Source organism: Excalfactoria chinensis, chromosome 3 (assembly GCF_039878825.1).
Source record: "Excalfactoria chinensis isolate bCotChi1 chromosome 3, bCotChi1.hap2, whole genome shotgun sequence".
Lineage (NCBI taxonomy): Eukaryota > Metazoa > Chordata > Aves > Galliformes > Phasianidae > Excalfactoria > Excalfactoria chinensis.
Window position 1 is genome coordinate 19,671,863 of NC_092827.1, and position 23,398 is coordinate 19,695,260.

The following is a 23,398-nucleotide window of genomic DNA, read 5'->3' on the forward strand; positions in this document are numbered from 1 at the left end:
TGCATGCTGTCCTTAAAATTTAGGAATACACAGCCTGTGGCATTCACATAATTTAGCTTTAGGACTGAAATTTATCTTTCCTAAATTGCTCTCTGGAACAGCCTGCATAGCTCCATTGACCTTGCTGGGAATTTAGAATCTTAGATTGCACACTAAACTGAACCTAAATTACGTGCATGGTGTGAATATCCCTTATGTGAGAGGATGTAGAGGTAGGAAATAGAATCTTCTGCAGAAATACAAACTTCTGCAGCATGAATTTGATAACAGACTTTAGACTTCCACATTCAGAACTGTGCACCATTTTTGGTATTACAGAACTTGTCTGATTTTGAAACTGCAAAGAATAAATTGTGATTAATGTGATCCTTTCTGTCCAGTAAAGCAGATGCACATATTTAAAATTACTAAGCATAAGGCTGCATTCAGCAATGCAATCAATCTGACAAATAGAAATCAAAGTTCATCAAATTCTAAAGAAAAATAATTAGAAAGTATCATAAAACAATCTTCACTTGTAGAGTACTAAAATTTTCTGCAAGAGGTATTGTGCTCGTAACAGATGGAAACACCTCTGAAGGAATCTTTTAAAATGCAGATAGCTTGATAAAAATTAGAAGTTGGTAGTTACGACAAAGTAGATAAGAAAACAATAAAGTTAACAGTTTCGACATAGATTTGTAGAAACCTGAAACACAAAATCCAACAACAGAAGAAAAGTGTGAATTCAGATAACGTTCAAACGGCATATAGAAACAGGTATCATGAGATCTGGTAAATTTATTAACTTTTTTTTTTTTCTTCTCCCCAAAGAGTTAAAAGTTTCTCTGTATAAATAGTTTTTAAACTGCATTGCAGAATAAACAAGTACTGTTCACTAGATAGGTCCTGTACCTATCACTTCTCCATCTCTTCACTATTTGAATGTAAACTTATGACTACTGTGGGCAGTTAATCTTCTCGAGTGTTCTGTGATACAGTATGTTTCCCAGAAGTCAGAACAGAGGAAAAAAAGCTGTTCCAGCCTTCCACATACAAAGGTTATTTATAAAGAAATCTGAATCCATTCAGATTAGTATATTATTTAGTTTGGATACACTGATGCCTAAATATTTCTTCATGCACAGCCCTTCAAAAAAGAAAAACAGTATATGAGTACTACATACTAATATTATTGATTAGATGATGAAATGATACCTCAGATTAGTTCTAACACATATCAGTTTGCTAGAAATTAAAATATGCAGGGGCTGGACATTACACTTATTATATGATAATAGCATACCACAAAACACTGAGAGACAAAAGACTTTTAAAAATAATAATAATAATATAGCTTTGCTTGCAATAAAAGAAAGCGATGAGGAAAATACTCATAGGTTTGTCCATACACATGCAAATGTGGAGTTGCTGAATCTTCATATCTGTAGTGCCAGCATTTTTTAAATGTTTGTTAGCATCAATATAGGGATAACCAGATATCAGCAGGGAAATGATGTGTCTTCACACACAAACCTCTTAGGTAGTTCTACTGCAGAACTGATAAACTTAACATGTACAAAAAAGGTAATCCTGAAGTTTAACATTACTTTAGGTGGCATTTCAGTTGAATTATTATTTCTGGGTAAAACAGATTTATTTTACTCCTTTTTTTTTTTTTTTTTTTTTTTTTTTTTTTTTTTTCCTTACTGTACATATCAAAAGAAGTAGGGAAGTAGTGCTAAAAATATTTTCTTTACTTCCTGCATAAAGATGACATAATTCTTAATGAAGAATATTTTTAATTGAAAAATGAAGCATAAGGATACTAGGCTGGAAAACTGTTCTATTATTCTCACAAGACTCACCAGAAATAACAACATCTTGCTCCCTAATAACTATCTGAATTTAGAAGCTAGTTTAGCCCTATGAGGCAACTGTCAATATTTTTAATTACTCTGCATTTTAAAAGATGGTACACTTTAAAATCATCTTCACAGAAAACTGTACTACAGACAGTAGTGTTAAAAAAATGCAGAAATTGGGTTATAAAATTCTTAATTCAGATTTGCTGATCTGAATGGGAATTAAATGATCTCATGCTATTTTATTTTATTTTATTTTATTTTATTTTATTTTATTTTATTTTATTTTATTTTTTTCCCAAAGAGAGCCCCTCTTCATTTTCCTTGCTGCTATCATTTATTATCTGAATTGAAAGAAGAAAAGACGATCAGTATAACAAATAGGATATGAAGATTTAAGACACAAGTTCATGTCTCTGACAGAATTTCCCCACATTTATGCATTTCACTGATACCCCATAAAATTTTCTGTGAAACTGATGATGAAGAGCAGCAGTAACATGCAGCTGATAACTTCACATTCTTCTTTTCATCAAGGGAAAATTATTATGCTTTTGATGCTAAAACAATACTGTCTCATTGCCTGCAATGCATTTCAAAATAATTTCTCTAATAGCATTTCCAGGCATTAATGATCTCAAAAAATTCAGGATGTCATCCCTAGTACTCTGGTAAGAATCATATTAGACTGATGATAGTTGTTATTCTTTTTTTCATAATTACCTGCTAAGACGAAATGGATGATAACAGAAAATTCTTTTTGGAAGATTAGATTGAATTGTTACGTGGTGTCATCAAACTTCGTTACCATGATGAAGATAGACAGTTTTAGTGTTATATTAAAGAAAAGAGAACGCTGTGTTTTCAAAAGCACCTCTGATTTTTCATGCTTTGCTCACAGGAACTCTAGCTGCTTTGAAATATAATGAAGAATAGTATAGATTACCTATTTATCATTTATTTGTATAGGAAAATGAGCATCAACAACCTGCTGTGCCAAAAACCATCTGTTCATTTATCTGCACACTGAAACACAGTGACCCTATTAACACTGAGGAAGTTGAGTTCCAGCTCCAGTTCCAGGTATCTAAGAATGCTCAGCAGCTTTCATTATCAGTTTGTTAGGTATGCTGCAATTACAGCATCCTTCCCATACATCCATACTGACACTGACTGGTTGCAAATGTAGACCAAAGTGCTAATTTTGACTCACTTCTTAGCAAAGATAACATCTGGGACACTTCAGCCAGCAAAAACATTTGAAAAAGTAAGGATTAGTAAAAGAGTTTATTAATTTTATCTTCTGTTCATTTATTCAGGTGGACAAAAGACTGTGGTTCTTCTTGACATGCTATGAAACATACCCATTCCTAGGTTTTTTGTTTGTTGTTTTTTTTTTTTTTGTTTGTTTTGAAGCTCACAATAAACCAATATAAGCAAATCTGAGGATTGAAATAGCTGACATAAGAACTTAAGGTTCACACTACATACATCTCAGGACTGTGAGGAGTCAGAATGGGATGCTGGTTGTACTTTATTTTGGATTATCTCTTGTCTAATCCCCTTGCCTAAATTTTCAGTATGTTGAACATATACTTGTAATTTGAATGCACTATGCATGCTTCTGAACTGAAGCTCATCTTCCAGCTTGGTTTCTTCATGCCCTCTGGGACTGCTCCATGAAGCAAATCAAAGTATTGTAAATGTGGATAACCAAGTAAGTCACAAAAAAATCCTTCTGGTCCAGAAAGCCTTCCAACAACATCACATAGAATTTGAGAAAAACAACAAAAACAAATAACAACAACAACAAAACCCCAAAACTGTATGTCAATAGAGCATCTTAAAATCAAATGCAGCATACAATACATTCTATTTTTGGGAAACATTTATTTTTCATTGTGCAACAGTGTTATTGTTTGATATGAGGTGAATTCCAATAATAAATACCTTTCAGTTAAAAAAAAAAAAAAAAACAAACAACAAACAAACAGAAATAATCTTTTACCTAGACACTGGGTTTCAGCACCACTCCATAGACCATTTGCCAAGCATTCTCTCACATGAGAACCAACTAATGTGTATCCTGTGTTACAGGTGAATATTGCAGTGGCTCCATACACTGTTAAGGTTCCAATCTTATTTCCATTTGGTGGAGATGGAAGACCACCACAGGAAATAACTGGGGAAAAAAAAACAAAACAACAAACAAATTGAAATTTGAAAATGCTTTTCATAATTCCTTAGACTGGAAAACAATAGATTACATTTACTTAAAAAGTAAATGTAATATGAATAAATATAAAAGCTCTATTCAATAGTAATAGTATGCATTAGTCTTAAAATTATGCTTGGTTTGGAAATGCATGTCCTAAATCAGAAAACTCAGATGACTTCACATCTTGAAAACAGTTTAAATGTAATCTAAATGTCATGCTCTGAAGCAAGACATGAATGTTTGGGAAGGTTGCAATTATATTCCATGCATACGTATTCCTGGACATAAGGGTATGGAGAAAGGAAGTGTCTACTTCTTTCAGGTTATTTGATCAAGGACTGTTTCCAGTGTAACAAGGGGTAATAGGGAGCCGGTGACAGAAACCAAGTCTGGTCATTTACACCATGAGACCCTGTGAGAATTCCAGCAGGGCTATTTGATTGACTTTAATCTAGGAGATAATCACAAGAAACAACCCTCTCAGTCACACTAATTGATTAACTTAAGAAGCTACAGGTGCTATTTTCAGAAAGGATAAAAACCTCACTGCTGATAGGCAGAAAAGGGTGAAAGAGGATGACTGTTTACAAACAAGGCTAGTCAGTAGCACTTGTCTAGCCAAGCCCTCCAGACGATCACCACAGTCAGTCCAATCTTCTTATATTTTCTCACTAAATCTTTTCTTAACTATCTTCCTGTGTATTCACACTCCTTACACTTGTTCAAGGACTATGTGTCAGCTCTGGCATGTATATATAAAAATATATAAAGGATATATATTTATAAATTAAAATATATGTAGAAAAAAACATAGTATATTCTGTAAACAAGTGCACTGCTTACCCTTACAGATTGGCCTTTCATTGCCTACACTCCACGTTCCATTAGTCCTGCACTGTATGAGTCTTCGACCCAATAAATAATACCCAGGACTGCAGCTGAGCATGACTTGAGCTCCGTACTCATTCAGTGACCCGGAAATCAGTCTCCAGACAACATGTTCTGAAAGCAGAGTCTCTATGCTGGGGCAAGTTACAGCTGTGAATAAAGGACACATAAATATTAGCATACTGCCACTACATTTTTTAACAGAAAATATGTCTCGCCATACTGGCAGAAGTCTTTCAATGAAAAACTGAGTGTGCCATGTGCATTTCTTAAATACAAGTTCTAGGAAAAAATAATTAATATTATACAGTGAACACTGCAAATGAGCAAAAATATGTAGTACAGTTTCATTTAGAGAGATGAGGCGGACAATGATGGTCATGCTCTAACTTTATTTATTTAAACATTTAAGAGACAAAAAAGGCTCCAGAGGTGTAAAGAAAAAGCATATATTACTATGTAATTATTATGAAGACTCAATTTATTCAAACCAGTGTATTGACCAGATTTAAAGTATTGTTTGAGAAAGGTTTTCAAATGTCTATTCAGAGATTCAAGCTTTATATTATAAGAGAAACACTGTAAAACAAAGCTGTACTGATTTCAGCCTTCATTTTAATAGACCAGGACATAAAATGAATTCATTTATTACCACTTACTTTTTTGTGCTGTGTTTGCTGCTCATCAATCTCAGATGATTCTATCTCTGGAGACTAAACAAATATATCCTTATAGTACCGCAACTTTAAAGAAAGGTTGTTATGAAGATTATCTAAGGTTTTTAGAACTTGCAGGTAAGTAATCTTGAGTAACAAATGCGTGCCCTTGAAGAGCAATCCATGTTGAAAACACTGACTGTATAATTACCATGTATGTCACTAGTCTTTTTTACTTCAGCATTTGCCACTTTACTAAGTAACTGGAATATTTTAAAAACTGAATAAAAGTTTAGAAAGGGGAAAAAAAAATTAAAAGCATTAAACTTACTTAGGACTTACAAATATTAAATTAAACTTCATAATGTAGAAAGCTAAGCAAAACATTAGTAATTAAGCTCAGTTTATACAACAGTCACTGTCTGGTAAAGCTGCAAAAACACTGGCTGTTGTTTTCATTTTTATTTAAATCCAAGTTAATTTGTTTTTTCCCTCCAGAAAAAAATAATAATAATAATAATAATAATCTGATGATATTTAAGCTGATTAGTTATTGAAGTTATGCGCTTTATAACTTGTCAATTATTATTTTTTTTCTAAGAGAATAAAGTGTAGATCAATGTATGAGACTACTGCTTTCCCTCTGTGCATGATTCTGAATACGGATCATGTTTGTGGGATCTCAGATGACTTCAAATAATCCTCCTTATGCACTCAGTCGAACTGCTGATTTAGGCAGTCCTTCAAGAAGGATGTAGATCAACTGGAGGTTGTCCAGAGAACAGTAATAAGAATCACCATTCCAAACACCATGAAGTAACAACGAGAACGAATTACAGCAAGACTGTTAACTCTATAGAAGACTTGTATGAGTGTATTCAGTATTGATAGCAGCGCTGGAATGAGTGGAGATGGGATGGCTTCTGTGGAAAGAGGCCAAGGTTTGCCCTTGCCATATATGCTGATTTCCAGCTGGTTCTGCAAAGGATCCACCACAGGACATAGCTGAACCCATCAGCAAATCTGGTGGCACACCTGGGAAATGATTTTTAAGAGAAGGAAAGGGGATTTTTTTTATTTTTTATTTTTTACTTTTTATTTTAATTTTTTTAAAGAGTGAGAAGCAGCATTGTGAAAACCAATGTGAGAAAAATAAATAAATAAATAAAAATAAAAATGGAAGAAGTGTTCCAGGAATTGAAGCAGAGAATCTCATGGAGAAGACCATGGCAGAATGAGGGTAGCATTCACTGTTTCGAACCAGTACAAAGACAGATGGAGGTAACCCAATGCACATGAGATGCCATGTCGCATAGCAAAGGAACCTGCATTATACTTCCCAGTTCTGACAGAAAATGAAGATAAAGACTGAAGAACTTTTACCCTGCCTAGCTGTCTACACTATCAGTGTTTCAAAAATAGTTTCTACAATTGATGTTTATAACTTTAAACAGTGAAAACAGAGATAAGAACATTAGCCACAGTAAGATTTAAAATCTTTTAAATTTTAAGATTTTCTGAAGATAAACTTTATTATTATTATTTATTATTGTTGTTGCTATTATTAAACACATTTAATAGGTCATTTCCATTCTATGACATGCTGAATGCCTGATGATATGTTACTAAATGACCAGCTCAGCAGACAGGTACACATAAAATCTAAACATCATCACAGAAGCTATTCCTGAACCAGTTTAAGGGAAATATGCTTGAGAAACACATGCCTACTTACATTTGCAGACAGGTGGCCTCCCTTTGTTGCTCCATAATCCATCTTCTTGACACACTGCTGTTGCTTGTTGACTAGATTCTAGCTTGAAGCCTTCATTACATTCATATATCAATCTACTGCCCAAAGTGAATTCATTACCTATAACTGAACCATTCCCAGGAGAATCAGGAATACCACAAGATACAGCTAGAAAGCAAAGAAGTAAAAGAAAAAGAAAGGAAAAGATAAAGGCATTTTCTCATATTGTGTTATTTTATGTTTATTTAATATTAGCACAACACTGAAATAAGAAATAGAGATTTGTGATTTTCACATAACCCATTCATAGTAGTACAACAATTTTTCCATGTTCATGACATTCCAATGAATGCAAGAGTATCTGAAACACTGATAAGTATTTTGGAGTGTATCTCACATAGATGGTAATTTTATAAAATATTATTTTGGTTAATCCAATTACTGTATTGGCTGTTTAAACACTGGCAGAAATTTCAACATGGACTACAGGCAGTAGTTGTTTTGATATTCCAAATTATTTTAACCTTTGTTGCTCCTTCAGATTTTTTCACCAGATAATTAGTTATTCTTTTAAATTTACATTTACTTTGTTTTCCACTCAGTGAAAGTTTGAGTAGTATCTAGGTGCTGCTTTTTTTGTTGTTGTTGTTAGGTTTTTTGCTTATTCATGCTTATTTTTCTTAGATATTTTTTTACCACAGTGCAATATGCTTCATTTAACAGTATCTCACAATATACAATCCTAGCGAGGAATTTAGTTACAAAAATATCAATTTCAGTCACTTTTAGGAAAGGTACCCAAGGCAGGATTTCCTTGTGACACTTGTAAGGGGAAATTCATAATATCATTTACTCTGAAAGGTAATTTTCTGTGAAACAGCAACTTGTAGTTAAGGACATATCACACTGTTGGAATGAATCTACTTAAAGGTATCATAAAAAACAATGTTTGTGTGTACAGGATCATTACCTTGACTGTGGCACACAGTGGTATGCTCTTAGTAAATATACTGAATAAAACACATAAAGGCTTTTTCCTAAATATTTATCAATAAAAGGAGTAGTTTTGCAAATTAATATGTCTGTTACATATACAGGCAATTATAAGGAGCAATTCAACATTTTAGCAGTTGAAATGCCCTATGGGTAATTTTCACCCTTCCTCTTGTTACTGTTTTGTTGTTTGTTTGTTCTTAATAAAATCTATATTCCAAAAGAAAAATGACAGACTTTGTCCGAAATGTTAGAGACAAAAATAAACATAAAAAAAAAAAAAGAAATTTGATTTTCCTTACCATCTACTCAGTTCAATGTAATGAAATGACTAATTTCACAACTCACTGTCATGGTACCATAAACAAAGTCTAAAATTTGTTTTCAGTGTTTCAAAGTTGTCACATTTGATGCATTTAAATTAAACACAACACAATGCTTTGCATATAATTATAATGAAGAGAGGTAAGCATTATAAAATGATGAATGGTTAGTTCATTTCTCTTGTTTGCCTCCATCTGGAATCTGTCAAATTGCTAATAGAAATAGAACTGAAGGAACGGAGCAAAATAAGCTGCTTCCTCTGTAACATCTTGGCACTTTTTGCATTCTAAACAGGACTGCTCGTCTCAAAATTGAGTATTTCTCCCTCAAGTGATAAGAGCTGACCCCCCTGCCACTAGAAATAGTAGTAATGAGACAGCAAATGGGTGAAAATGTGGTAAGTAAGGGGTTCTGGAGACACCCACTTTCTGCTTTTAATGATGTTAGAGAAAATGGAAAAGCAGAGGAGTAAAAGCAAGCCCTGCTGTGCCCAGCACCAAGTAATTCTATTAGTAGGTGTTTCCCCAAATCTGATCACAACAGTATTGACCATGGCTTTTCACGGTTCTGATGCATTTTAAAGTGTCTGTTTTAATTCTCCATCTACTCCCCTATTGACTAACTTGATTGCTTACCTACAACTAGAACACTGAACCTTAGTCATGTAAGTAGAATTTTACACAAAAAATGCTTATTTGCATGCTGAACTGACAGAAAGCTAAACTGTCACTACTTCTTAGTACCTCACAACCTAATGATAACCACGTCAACTTAATTACATTGTACATCAAGCAGAACAGCCCTCAAAATTGACTAGATTAATTACAACAGAGCTTAGGTAGACAGGGATTGACTTTTATTTTTCCAGTTTTCTAGAGTTACTTGAGATATTCTTAGGTTTCCAAGACAAGACAGGTTCAGTGGATAACATAGGAGCTTGTGCCTTTTTGGACTGGTAGTGGGAGAAAAGGCAAAATAACTCTGGACACATCAAATGACACTAGACTTCTGTGTTTAAATGAACTGACTGAAATTTTGGTTCACATACAGATGATTACATTTAGTCTTAATCTTGAACAGAATTGCATCCTCTACTTTCCACACCTTCTGTCCAAGCTGTAGGACTAGTCAGCATTCTAGGTTTTTTAACTACAGGAGCTACCAGCTCCTATACTTAGCATCAGCTTCTTAATCTAAATTACCTTTTCAGTAAACCCGAAAGAAGCACGTGCCCTTGAATCTAAGATCTGCCTGAAAGTAGAGAGGCCCTACAGAGAGATCTGGATAGGCTGGAGAGCTGGGATGAAGCCAACGGGATGAGGTTTAACAAGACCAAATGCCGGGTCCTGCACTTTGGCCACAACAACCCCAGGCAGCGCTATAGGGTTGGGGCGGAGTGGCTGGAGGACTGTGTTGAGGAAATGGACCTGGGGGTACTGATTGATGCACAGCTGAACATGAGCCGACAGTGTGCCCGAGTGGCCAAGGGGGCCAACGGCATCCTGGCTTGCATCACAAAAACAGTGTTACTAGCAGGAACAGGGAGATAATTGTCCCCCTGTACTCGGCATTAGTGCGGCCGCACCTTGAGTACTGTGTTCAGTTTTGGGCCCCTCACTGCAAGAAAGACATTGAGGCCCTGGAACGCGTTCAGAGGAGGGCTACGAAGCTGGTGAGGGGTCTGGAGCACAGGCCGTATGAGGAGCGGCTGAGAGAGCTGGGATTGTTCAGCCCTGAGAAGAGGAGGCTCAGGGGAGACCTTATTGCTCTCTATAACTTCCTGAAAGGAGGTAGTGGTGAGCTGGGGGTTGGCCTCTTCTCTTGTGTAATTAGTGAGGGAATGGTTTCAAGCTGCAACAGGGGAGGTTCAGGCTGGACATTAGGAAGTATTACTTCTCGGAAAGGGTAGTCAGGCATTGGAATGCACTGCCCAGGGAGACGGTGGAGTCACCGACCATGGGAGTGTTCAAGAAATGTTTGGATGTTGTGTTGAGAAATATGATTTAGCTGGGATGTATTGGTGATGGTTGGACTAGATGATCTTCTAGGTCTTTCCAACCTTGAAAAATTCTGTGATTTTGTGATTCTGTGATATCCCCACACAGATTTTTCCATCATGTGGTAACCCTTCAGACAGGTAAAATAATACCATATGCTATTAAATTGTATGAGATTCCAGATTTCATGGAATCTGATAACATGGACACACAGATACAGCTCATAGCACACTGGAAGTCTGAGCTGCTTTCTGGTCTGGTATGAGTGAAGCCCCATGGCTCACCCAGGCATGAAGATGTTCATCCTGAAGAAATAAGTATGAAGAAATAATATGCCAAATCACTCTGCATTAAAAATGTCAACTGTACTCCTTCAAGTTCTTTAGTTTTAGTCAAACAGAATACTCCAAACAGAATAACAAACAGCATATCAAGGGTCAAGTGGAAAATACAGCTGATGTTGCTTGTAGAAACAGCAGAATCATTCTTGCCAGGAAGCTTGCTAGAAACAAAAACATCTGCCTTGAAGGAGACATGAAGCACTTCTGTTAACATCCTACAAACTGAAAACAGGTTTTAATTAAAGAAGTTCTGACAAGCTGTTAAGTATGGATGTTACAGCCATCTGTTTATAAAAACAAAGTGATCTATAGGCAGGCAGAATTGAAAACATTTTTTGAACAGGGAGTATATGTATCATATGGTTACAATTGTCACCTTTCTCTTCTCCCCCACATTCTTGACCTTATTTGATCTACAACTCTTTAGGCTCCAATAGCTGTTTACCATTCACTGAATAATCTGTGAAATAGTATTTGTAACAAGAAAGAACTGTGCTTATCTGCTTCATACTATTTTATGTTACTCCTCGTCTGTAATTTTTGACAAACATTAATGAATTTTAAGAGATAATGTAGACATGGTCTATATTCAGAACATAATTCAAACAAAATAACAAACAAACAAACAAACAAAAAGTCCCAACCAAAATCATCAGTTACAAATTAAAAGCACTACTGAAAACTACTGGATTTGTACAGAATCACAGAATCAAAGAATCATTTATCAAAATGTTCTGTTATGCAATAACATGAAGAGTATTAAAAATGAATTTTTCATTTGGGCTGGTTCTGATTGCACCCATCTATTTGTTACTACTTCAGATCTGCTCCCTTAAGAATGCAATTAGATATGCACCTGGATAAAGACCCAATGTCAATGTGTCCTTTGACACACAGTAGTATTTATAATGCTGGATCACTGTCCTGGGAAATAGTACTTGCAATTAAATTATAGAAGCATGTACACGAGGAAACATATCTTACCTCGGCATATTGGCACAGGAGAATCCCACTGATACATGCCATTTTGGTGACGTCTACACGTTGCATTGTTCTGACCAATCATTCTATATCCTGGTTTGCAGTAATAATGAACTTTGCTTCCAGCAGGACCACCTGTTTTATTTACAACTCCACCATTCCTCAAGGTAGGGTTTAGGCTGCAATAGGGAGCTAAATGCAAATAAATGAATAAATAATAAAAATAATTTAAACACATAAAATATAGAAAAATTGCAATTTTCACATTACTGAAGACAAATATAAACCAATAAAATTGGCACAAAATGCTTTACATTAATTTTGGAATTCTAACAGTAGACAGACTTCAGATGAAGTATTCAGAAGTTCAGATACTCACTTTATACCTGCAAAACACTTTATGCTGTTTGAGAAAGGGAAGCTTCAACCAGGAAATATACGGTTTATTCAGGAAGTCATTCAAACTTAGTAAACAAACTACTTTGAATATGATACATTTATAAATATAAAATTATTCATTGAGCAAATGAACATAAAAAATACTTTTGAACTATATTATTGAAAGAACAACAGCACAGACACTTAAATCAAAAAAATAAACAGCTTTCTTAATATGTTTAAAAAATTAATTATCAAAGTACAACAGAAGAAATAATCAGATGCATTTTTCTCAACTTAAAACTTCTGTAAATTTGGTATACAAGTTGTCCCACAGTTATTACGCAACAACTGAAAATAATAATAATTCCAAATAGATGATTAGATGAGTGTAGCTTCTGAAATACTGAATTTGCAGACATGAGCCAGCAGTGCATACTTGCAACCCAGAAGACCAACTATATGATGGGCTGCATTAAAAAAGGGGTGGCCAGCAGGAAGATGGAGGTCATTGTTCCCCTTCTACTCAGCTCTTGTGTGGCCCCATCTGCAGTACTGTGTCCAGGCCTGGGGCCCCCAGTATCGGAAAGATGTGGCTCTTGGGGCGGGTCCAGAGGAGCGCCACTATGATGATCAGAGGGCTGGAGTACCTCTCCTATGAGGAAAGGTTGAGGGAACTGGAATTGTTCAGCTTGGGGAAGAGAAGGCTCCAGGGTGACCTTATTGTGGCCTTCCAATACTTGAAAAGAGTGTATAAATAGGATGGGGAACGGCTGTTAACATGGGTGGATAGTAATATGACAAGGGGGAGTTGTTTTAAACTGAGACAGGGGAGGCTTAGGTTAGATATTAGGAGGAAGCTTTTTACACAGAGGGTGGTGACACACTGGAATGGGTTGCCCAAGGAGGTTGTGGATGCCCCATCCCTGGAGGCATTCAAGACCAGGCTGGATGTGGCTCTGGGCAGCCTGGTCTGGAGACCCTGCACATAGCAGCGGGGGTTGAAACTGGATGATCATTGCGGTCCTTTTCAACCCAGACGATTCTATGACTTCTCAAGCACTAATTAATCTTAAATATTCCAGAAAAGCATAAAAATAGCTGCTGAGGCCAAATCATAATTTTCCACTTGGAGAATGGGAAACTACGCTAACAACAACCTCTCAATACTGCAGTTCTAAACAGAAAATATTTGCCGCATGTTCAACAACCTCAGTGTTACATTTTGAAATACAATCGACAATAATTTCATTTGCAGTAGCGTATTCTTAATATTTGGATAATTTAAAACTATGATACCAGGTACATAAACTCAATTCCAATTTCTGAGCATTCTGTAATATAAATCATACATATTTGGGTAATTTAAGTTTAAAGAAGTTACTTAATGTAGCTGAGATCCATTTCCCACTCTTACAAAAATCTTTGCCAATGACATTTCAAAGTATTGCCTGTGGGTAGCTAGTACATCAGTAACAAATGATAATGCTTAAAGCAGTGCCTGTAGGCCTCATCCATACAAAAAGTACAACCAAAACTCATAGTATTCTGTGCTGTAAAGGCAATGAAATAGAAACAGGAAAAAATCATAGAATCACAGGGTTGGAAAGGACCTACAAGATCATCTAGACAACCGAAAGGTTGATAGGCAAACAGTAAGCCTAATTATGTCTCAGTATGTCTAAACTACATATACTTTGAAAAAAAGGAAAACTTTTAAAATTTTTTAATCAATTTCCTTCTTAATATATAGATAAGGAATTATTTATTTGTACCTCAAACTGAACTCCCTTTGGAGTCCAGCATAAAGCATACAAAACATCTTCTAAGATTAGAATTTTATGTACTAAAGACCCACAGACAAGGTAATAAATAAAAAGTACCCTAAGATCTGGAGGGCAAACAAATGCTTGAAAAATGTCAGATTGAAAACTACATCTACTGTCAGGTGAGTTAAAATTCTGAACTTAAACAGGATTCTCTACAGTATGCTCATAAAATATTGCAGTCTTGTGTCAGGGGCCACAAGGATAAAATGTTTTTCCTTCCAAACAGTTTCTGAGAGAGGATCTTTTTTGGAACTTCAGGCTTGGGTGATAATAGGTGTAGTAACATAAGATTGTCCTCATCTAGGAGTTACAGTTTATTTTAACTGGAAAAGAAAAAACAAAAAAACAAAAAAACAAAAACAAACAAAAAAAACACCTTTGCTGTTTCATTGTTTTGAAACAGCTTTATATTTACAAATTTGATTTACTTTTCCAAATTACATAACACCCACATTTTTCAAACACCAGTGGTTTTTGCAAGGCTTTTTCAGCTCACTTAAAATCATCATATCAATTTGCCACTTTCAACTGAAAACCAACAGGGAAATACCTGCACAACTGAAAAAAACATCACTGATTTGGAATTTGCAGGACCATAGTTGTCCTTTTACAATATAAATATTTCAGATCTTAAGAAAATATAATTACTGGAGCACTGGTTGTTTTCAAAACTGTTTGCAGTGCTTTGTCTAAGGGATGATCAATTAAAAGATTTCCAATTCAAAATTTGTTGAATTTGGATGCCCTCTTGTCTTAGATGATTTCATAAAACAGCTTTATAGTTAAGAATAAAATTATGGAATCAAAAACTCATAGAATCACTGAATGGCTTGAGTTGGAAGGGACCTTAAAGGCCATCCAGTTTTAACCCCTATGTCTTGGACAGGGTTGTCACCCAGTAAGACCTCAATTATTTATTTTAACTCAACAACTTATTAACTCAATAACTTATTTTAGAAAAGGATGTTAATTCACAGCAGTATCTTTGATTATTAGTCCAATAAGTTATACTAAGGACAAAATTATAAGTTAAGTAATGTCTTAAATATTGACTTAGCAATTAAATACTGTCCTATGTTTGAAATTGTACATCAACAAAAAGCCTTCCCTCTAATCTTATGCTACCTTTCTTTAGCTAATAACCTATGTATTTGTTGACAAACTACTGTTGTAACTTTCAGGTTTTGTCTTTATCACTGTATTACCAGAGTATCTTGTATGATTTAGTGCTGCTATTGTTTAAATATCCAATGATGCTGGTTTACCATCATTCTCACTTCAAACATTCTCACTTTATAGATAAGAAAATAGGCATAGGGACTTAAGTGATCAGGTAAGGTCACACAAACTGAACAAATCTCTTCTAATTACTAAAATAGCTCCATAATTAATGGACCAACCATTCTATACATTATCAGTTTAAAATATACATAATCAGAAAGGAAAGCAATACTCAACTAAGCAACCAAAAGAGTTGTGACGTCATTCCAATTCTGCAGTTCATCTTTAAGTCTGACATGTAAGCTAATGTAAGCTGTATGAAAACAGCAATGTAAATTTATAAAGACCATCTCCTTCTTTAGTGTTGAAGTTGTGAATGACTGGATCTTCAAAAAAAGAAATATCTATCTAGATAGCCTTCTATTTATGGTACAGATTTTCATATCACTGCTTCAACAATTATAGATGATTCTATTTATATTGCTCTAGATTCAAAGTTCTGTATAAACTTCAGTTTTGTGACTTTTCTACTGTATTTATTACAGCAAGCCACCAACAAAAATTTTAAAAACAACAAAAGAAACAAGTACAAAAAGTCCGATGAACTTCATACAACTCCTGTCAAGCTGCTGGGAAACGTAAAAACAAAACCAAATCAACCAACAGCCTTTCCTTTTCAAGTGAAATGGAGAGAAAATAGCAACTGTTGTTTCATCAGTACAAACATTAAAAAACAAGTAAAAATGAATGGCAAAGAATTAATTTTCTTGAAAGAATACATGAGGCTACAGTAACAGAATAAACATGAAATAGATATGTATGGTGGAGTTTCAACATGTACTCTGGCAGCTCACAATTTAACTAAATAATCACTTGCCTTATTTATTTGTCAACAAAAAACAAAAGTTAAACAAAAGCCTGTATACATCATAGAGCCAATGTAAATTTTCAAGGTAGCAAGTGAAGGACCCATTTCTCAATCACCATCTCTCTGTCAAGCATATCAAGTACAGTGCAGAAGTATAGGAATTACGGCTGCAGTGCTCTTTAATTCATTCATTTCACTGCAACTTAAAACAAATCACTGACCTCTTCATTAATATTATTATTATTATTTTACACTGCTTATTTTAGCTTGCTTATTTAGGATGAGAGCTTATAAATTAGTGAGGAAAAAAAAAAAAATCCAAAGGTTATGCAGGTAGCATTCAAAGCAATTTTGCAGGTTCAAACCATGTAGAGTTTCCTAGAAAGTGTTCAGCAAGTTCCAACTTATACAATCACGGATTTTCCCCATTTATAGCTAAACAACCTATTTTGGTTATTTCCAGCTTTGCCAGGAAGTCAACTTCCAGCTCTGTCAGAAAAAAATTATAACAATTAAAAAAAAAAAAAAAAGAAAAAAAAAAATATATATATATTGCATTTGCTTTCAGTGATTTTACTATCATATCTCTCTTTCAAAGAAAAAAAGAATTTCTTCCCTACAACTGTATAAAATTTTAACTGATGCTTCCTCTCCTTGTCAGTTCAATGTATAAAAGTATTATAAAGATTAAAATTATGCTAAATTAAAATTAATCAGTAATATGTCAAAGCCCTAAAAATAATACACCTCTGCTGTAATAGTACAGCTGCACTCTACTAGTATTTAGCAAAAAGTCTGGAACTACAAGACAGAACACATGCAAGTAACTTTAGACAAATAGCTTACATAAGCAAGGTTGTACACTAAAGTATATATTAAATATTCTCCTGAAAATTCCTGCACTATAAAGAAGCATTTGTGACAAAAGCACAATTTGCAAAATTCTGTGCACAAGCATAGCTGGAGAAAAAGGAGAGGGCTTTGGGAGAGCAGTAATTCATTTCAATAGGTTCTTCATTATAAGAAAGCCTTCTGGCTCATGTACAGCTGCCATGGTACCAACAGCCTTTTTAGGATCCAGTATTTTTCCTTCCCTCATTAAGATTCAAATCCAATTGTTTATGCTGCCACTCACTGTTACTCTTCTTTCATGCTGATTATTTTCATTTTCATTGAATCTCATTTGAAATATACAGAAGTTTAGAGAAAAAAAAAAAAACAGGCACTGGCTGCTACTGAGGCAAAAAAAGCAAAAGAGATGTTTCTTCCTAAAGCATTGCCATAAGGATTACATATTTCTCTTCATTTCCAAAATGTTATTAGCTGTGGCTAGTGCCATAATAGTTGATGAACTAAATGTAGAGAAACATATTTTGTTACACATAAATGTGTAAAATACTTTCTCATTCCTTAAAAATCAATCAACTACAGAATTTGATACTTACAAAATAAATTCACAACGTGATCTCTATTCTTGTAACACTCATATTACCTTCTTGCTATAAATTCATAATAGAAGGCTCACTCCCTTCCCCTTGTTAAGGTATGCAGGGAGGAAGTTAGGAAGGCAAAAGCCCAAATCAAATTTAGATTGGCCACTATGGTTAAAGAGAATAAGAAATCCTTTTACAAATATATCAGTGGTAAGAGGAGAACCAAGGAAAATGTCCACCCCTTACTTGATGCAGTGAGGAATGTGACCACTGAGGATAAGGAGAAGGCTGAGGATCTCAATGCCGCCTTCTGCCTATAATGGACAGACCAGTTAACCTCAGGGCACTTTATGCCCTGATCTGAAAGCCTGAGATGGAATGCAAAATATACCACCAGTGATTCAGGTGGAAACAGTTAGATAGCTCCTCCTCCACATGGAATGTCACAAGTCCATGGGACCGGACATTGTCCACCCTCAGGTGCTGAGGGAGCTGGAGGGAGTGACTGCTGAGCCGCTCTCTGCCATCTACCAGCACTCCTGGTTATCTGGAGAAGACCTGAAGGATTGGAGGCTTGCTGATGTGATTCCCATCTACAATAAGGGCCATAAGGAGGATCCAGGGAACTACAGGCCTGTCAGTCTGACCTTGGTACCGGGGAAAGTTATGGAACAAATTATCACATAGCATTTCTGTGGCACCCAGGGGATCAGGCCCAGCCAGCACGAGTTCATGAAAGGCAGGTCGTGCTTGACCAACCTTATTTCCTTCTACGACTGGGTGACCAGACTGGTGGATGAGGGAAAGTGTGTTGATGCAGTCTACCTAGACTTCAGCAAAGCCTTAGACACGGTCTCTCACAGTATTCTAGGGAAACTGGCTGCCTGTGCCTGGACAGGTATACCCTCCTTGGGTAAGGAACTGGCTAGTGGGCTGTGCCCAGAGGGTAGTGGTTAATGGAGTTAAGTCTGGCTGACGACCCATTACAAGTGCTGTCCCCAAGGGGCTGGTACTGGGGCCCATGTTGTTTAATATCTTCACTGATGACCTAGATGAGGGGACTGAGTGTACCCAACTAAGTTTGCAGATGACACAAAGTTGGGGGTGGTGTCCATCTGCCTGAGGATAGGGAGGCCCTATAGAGGGATCTCGATAGCTGGGCTGAGGAGAATGGGATGAGGTATAACAAGACCAAGTGCCGGGTCCTGCACTTTGGCCACAATAACCTCATGCAGCGCTATAAGCTAGGGGCTGAGTAGCTGGATGACTGTGAAGTGGAAAGGGACCTGGGGGTGTTGGGTGATGCTTGGCTGAACATAAGCGGACAATGTGCCCAGGTGGCCAAGAAGGCCAACAGCATGCTGACCTGTATAAGAAATGGTGTGACCAGTAGGAGCAGAGAGGTAATCATCCCCCTGTACTCAGCTCTGGTGAGGCCACATCTCGAGTATTGTGTTCAGTTTTGGGCTCCTCACACTACAAGAAAGATATCGAGACCCTGGAGAAGGGCAACAAAACTTGTAAGGGGTCTGGAGCACAAGACTTATGAGGAGCGGCTCAGGAAGCTGGGATTGTTTAGCCTGGAGAATAGGAGGCTCAGGGGAGACTTCATTACACTCTACAACTTCCTGAAGGGAGGTTGTGATGAGGAGGGCCTTGGCCTCTTCTCCCAGGCAACAAACAGAACCCAAGGAAATGGCTGCAAATTGTACCAGAAGAGGTTTAGATTAGATATAAGAAGGAACTTTTTCTCTCAGAGAGTTGTCAGACACTGGAATGGCTGCCCAGGGAAGTGGTGGAGTTGCTGTCCCTGGCAGTGTTCAAGAGGTGTCTGGATGAGGAGCTACAAGATCTGGTTTAGTGGTTTTCTGTAGGTATGGTAATGGGAGGATGGTTGGACTAGATGATCTTGTAGGTCCTTTCCAAGCTTGTGACTTTAAGATTCTATGATTCTGTGATTTTATGATTCACTGGCACATATCTAATGGCTATTATGTGACAAATTCTCTTTGTTACTTCTTCCACATTCTGATTTCATCTATTAGGTTCTGCATTTACCCTTTTCAATGAATAGCTAAATATATCACCTTAGAATCATGACAGTTGAAGAAGACCTCCAAGATCATCCAGTCCAACAATGCCTACCAATACCTACCACCAATATTTCCCCAATAAACCATGTTCCTGAGTACAACATTTAACATTCCTTGAACACCTTCACCACCACCCTGAGCAGCTCATTCTAGCACCTAACCACTTCTTTAGAGAAGAAATTTAGCCTAACATCCAACCTGATGGGGAGCCTAGTGCAAACTGAGGCCATTCCCTCTAGTCCTATCACTAGTTGCAAGGGAGAAGAGTATGACCCCCACCATGTCACAACTTCTTTTTGGGTAGCTGTAGAGAATGATAAGTTCTCCCCTGAGTCTCCTCTTCTCCAGACTAAACAATCCCAGCTCCCTCAGTCACACTCAAGACTTCTGCTCCAGTCCCCTCACCAGTTTTATTGCCCTTCTCTGGACACACTCCAGGGTCTCAATGTCTTTTTTGTAGTGAGGGGCCAAGAACCGAACACAGTACTCAAAGTGTAGCCTCACCATTGCTAAGTACAAAAGGTTGATCATTTCCTTGCTCCTGCTGGGGACACTATTTCTGATACAAGCCAAGATGCCATTGGCCTTCTTGGACACTTGGGTAACCTGGTAGCTCATGTTGGGCCAAGCATCAACCAATGTGCTTGAAAACAACTTCCTTTCCCCCAGTCCCTCAGTTTTAGTTTGTTTTTCATAATTCTCCAGATGCTTCTTGCAAGATGAAGATAAAGCTTTCCATAACTAGTCCTTTTTTTCTGACCATTTACTGACTGTTTGTTGACCTTAAGTTCACAGAATCACAGATTTGCAGAGTTGCAAGGGACCTCAAAAGATCATTGACTCCAACTCCCCTGCTAAAGCAGGTTCCCTATGATAGACTACACAAGTTTCCAGAATAATGATCATGATTATGGTCTTAGTTCAGCTCTCTTCTTTCAGCAACATGAGGAATTTTCCAGAAATGAGGTTGAAAGTGCATGGATGATACAGGAGAGAATTATGTGTGAATCATCTCCCTATATAGTGTGCCATTTAGTATTTATTTAGCATGTCTGAATGGGATATATTTGGTACTTGGAAAAATATTCTTATAAAATATTCATAGAATTCTTCTCTCTACTTAATTTATATTGACAATTTTTAGCCACCAAATTAACACTTACCCACTCACACATTGTTAATCAAGCCTAAACACAGAAAAAAGCAAATGTTAACAACAGAGAGAGAGCAATTAACACTCTCTATCTACATCATGTTAAGTGATGACTAAACCAAGCCTCCTAGGAGCAGTGTCTTGAATTGGTATGTGTGACAACATGTTAAAAAAAGATGCAAGCAGATTAAGAACCAGCAGCTCCGCATGTGTATTATAACCACAGAATCACAGAGGTTGGAAGGTACTTCTGGAGACCATCTAGTCCAGCTATTGCTAAAGCAGGTTCCCTGAAGTAGATTGCACAGGAAAGTTTGCAGATGCATTTTGATAATCTCCAGAGAAAGAGACCCCAAAACCTCACTAAACAGCCTGTTCTAATGTTCTGTCACCTCACAGTAAAGAAGTTCTTCCTCATGCTCAGACAGAACTTACTGTGTTCCAATTTGAGCACATTGCCCCTTGTCCTTTCACTGGACACCACCAAAGAGTGTCTGGAATCATCCGCTTGACACCTAACTTTTAGTTACATATGAGCACTGATAAGATTCCCTCTGTCTTCTCCTCTACAGATCTAACAGTCACAGGTCTCTCAGTCTTTTCTCAAAAGGGAGACAGATGCTTAAGGCATGTAATCATCTTTGTCTTCCTTCATTGGACTCCTTCTAGGACGTCCCTGTCTGTCTGAGGAGCCCAGAACTAGACACCATATTCCAAACGTTGCCTTACCGGGGCAGAGTAGAGGAGCGAGGGATAACCTTCCTTGACCTCAGCCTGCTGGCCACGTTTTTTAATGAATCAAAGGATCACACTGGCCTTCTTGGTCACAGCTGCACACTGCTGCCTCATGGTCAACCTTTTGTCTACCAAGAGTGCCAGGTCCTTCTCCACAAAGTTCTCCTCCAGCAGGTAGCCCCCAGCCTGAACCAATGTATGTGATTCCTTCTCCTCAGGTTCATCATGCTATATTTCCCTTTGTTGAATCTTATGAAGGACTGCCTTTGTACATCTGTGGCTCTTACACTCCTGGCACCATACACATCTCATAAGCCACTCTCTCATGAGGGCTGGAGGCTCCTGGCAGCTCTCTCCTCACTCTGGAGTCTCCTCTGTTTCAGGATCATGTGGCACACCATGATCCCCTGCACTGCTGCAGAACATGATTGCACTGGAGTTGATCACAAAATATAATTTAATGTAAAATCATGAACAGTTACCTGAGTAACGGATCTTGAATCCTTTCTTGCTGGTTGCATGATCAGTTGACCAGCGAAGGTATAGCTGATTCATTTTGCTTGTAAAGTTCAGTTGTCCAGTATGATTTCCACTTAAAGCAACCAGTAAAGGGCTTTGTCCAGAAGAACCTTCAGAGGTCAAAAATATGAAAGTTTTAAAGCAATACCAATGTAATTGGTGAGTGTGAATATACAAGGAAAGAATAGGAAACCTCATGGCACATTTTTGTCAGTAAAATAATTAACAGATCTCTATTTATTTATCCAGTTTTAGGTTTTCACTGGAGAGCACTATCGGAGACCCTGATACAAACAAACTGACATATAAAGCACTGAGTGTTTCTGCCATGAAGAGCGAAAAATCATTGGAAATGTTTTCATAATTCATTTCTATTTGCAGAAATTACTTTGTATGATGTTACATTTCTGCTTATTTTCCTTACGCTCCTTTTCAACTAGTGAGTGGTGCTAAATCTGTACATTTCTTGACATTGTGCAGCTAGTACAATCTAGACCACCACCATATTACACAGTGGAAATATCTGAAAAAAATGCCCAATCACATTTAAAATCATCACATCACTGTGGAATACAGACATGCACAAGAGTTAGTACTTTACAGTACATATATACTAGAGCACCATAGCATTAAAAGATAATTTGTTTTATATAGCATCCATTTAAATATAAAAAAGACTACTTCATGTTGCCATAAATTAATGAGTAACATAGAGGATGCAAAAAAAAAAAACAACAAAAAACAAACAAAAAAAGAAACAAAAAAAAGCACTGAACTGCTATATTCACCACAATAAAACCCTATATGCAGTATGAATGATTTGGGGGTTGATTACCTAACATAACAATACAATGATGGAAGGAAAATATGTGTCAAGCCAGTCTCCTTTTGAATGCTTTCTAAAACATGAAATGACACCTTCCTCCATACAAAAGTTATCATTTCTCCAGCTGGGCTTCTTTTAGTTTGCTCACTATGTTGTTTACTCTGTATTTTGTCATGTTTTAGAAGTTCAACCAACACAATGTTAGTCACAACAAACATTTCAAATAAATAGATTGCTTCTTTTCATTTTTGCTGAGCTTTATTAGCTGCAGCCTGATAAGTTCTTCACAGAATCAGAGAATTGTAGTGATTGGAAGGGAACTCTGGAGATCACCTAGTCCATCCACCT

The 23,398-nt window shown here is 36.7% G+C and overlaps 1 protein-coding gene across 3 annotated transcripts in view; it reads right to left on the reverse strand.

Moving 5' to 3' along the window:
• The window catches only part of CSMD1 (CUB and Sushi multiple domains 1), a 935,567-nt gene that overhangs the window by 51,158 nt on the left and 861,011 nt on the right, over positions 1-23,398 (reverse strand). For all 3 annotated transcript variants that reach the window (XM_072330835.1, XM_072330834.1, XM_072330833.1), the window contains 5 exons: positions 22,188-22,334; positions 11,999-12,187; positions 7,342-7,527; positions 4,906-5,100; positions 3,853-4,026 (listed from right to left, as the gene is read on the reverse strand). In XM_072330835.1, coding sequence (XP_072186936.1) covers positions 3,853-4,026; positions 4,906-5,100; positions 7,342-7,527; positions 11,999-12,187; positions 22,188-22,334 — 891 coding nt within the window. The remainder of the gene's footprint in view (positions 1-3,852; positions 4,027-4,905; positions 5,101-7,341; positions 7,528-11,998; positions 12,188-22,187; positions 22,335-23,398) is intronic.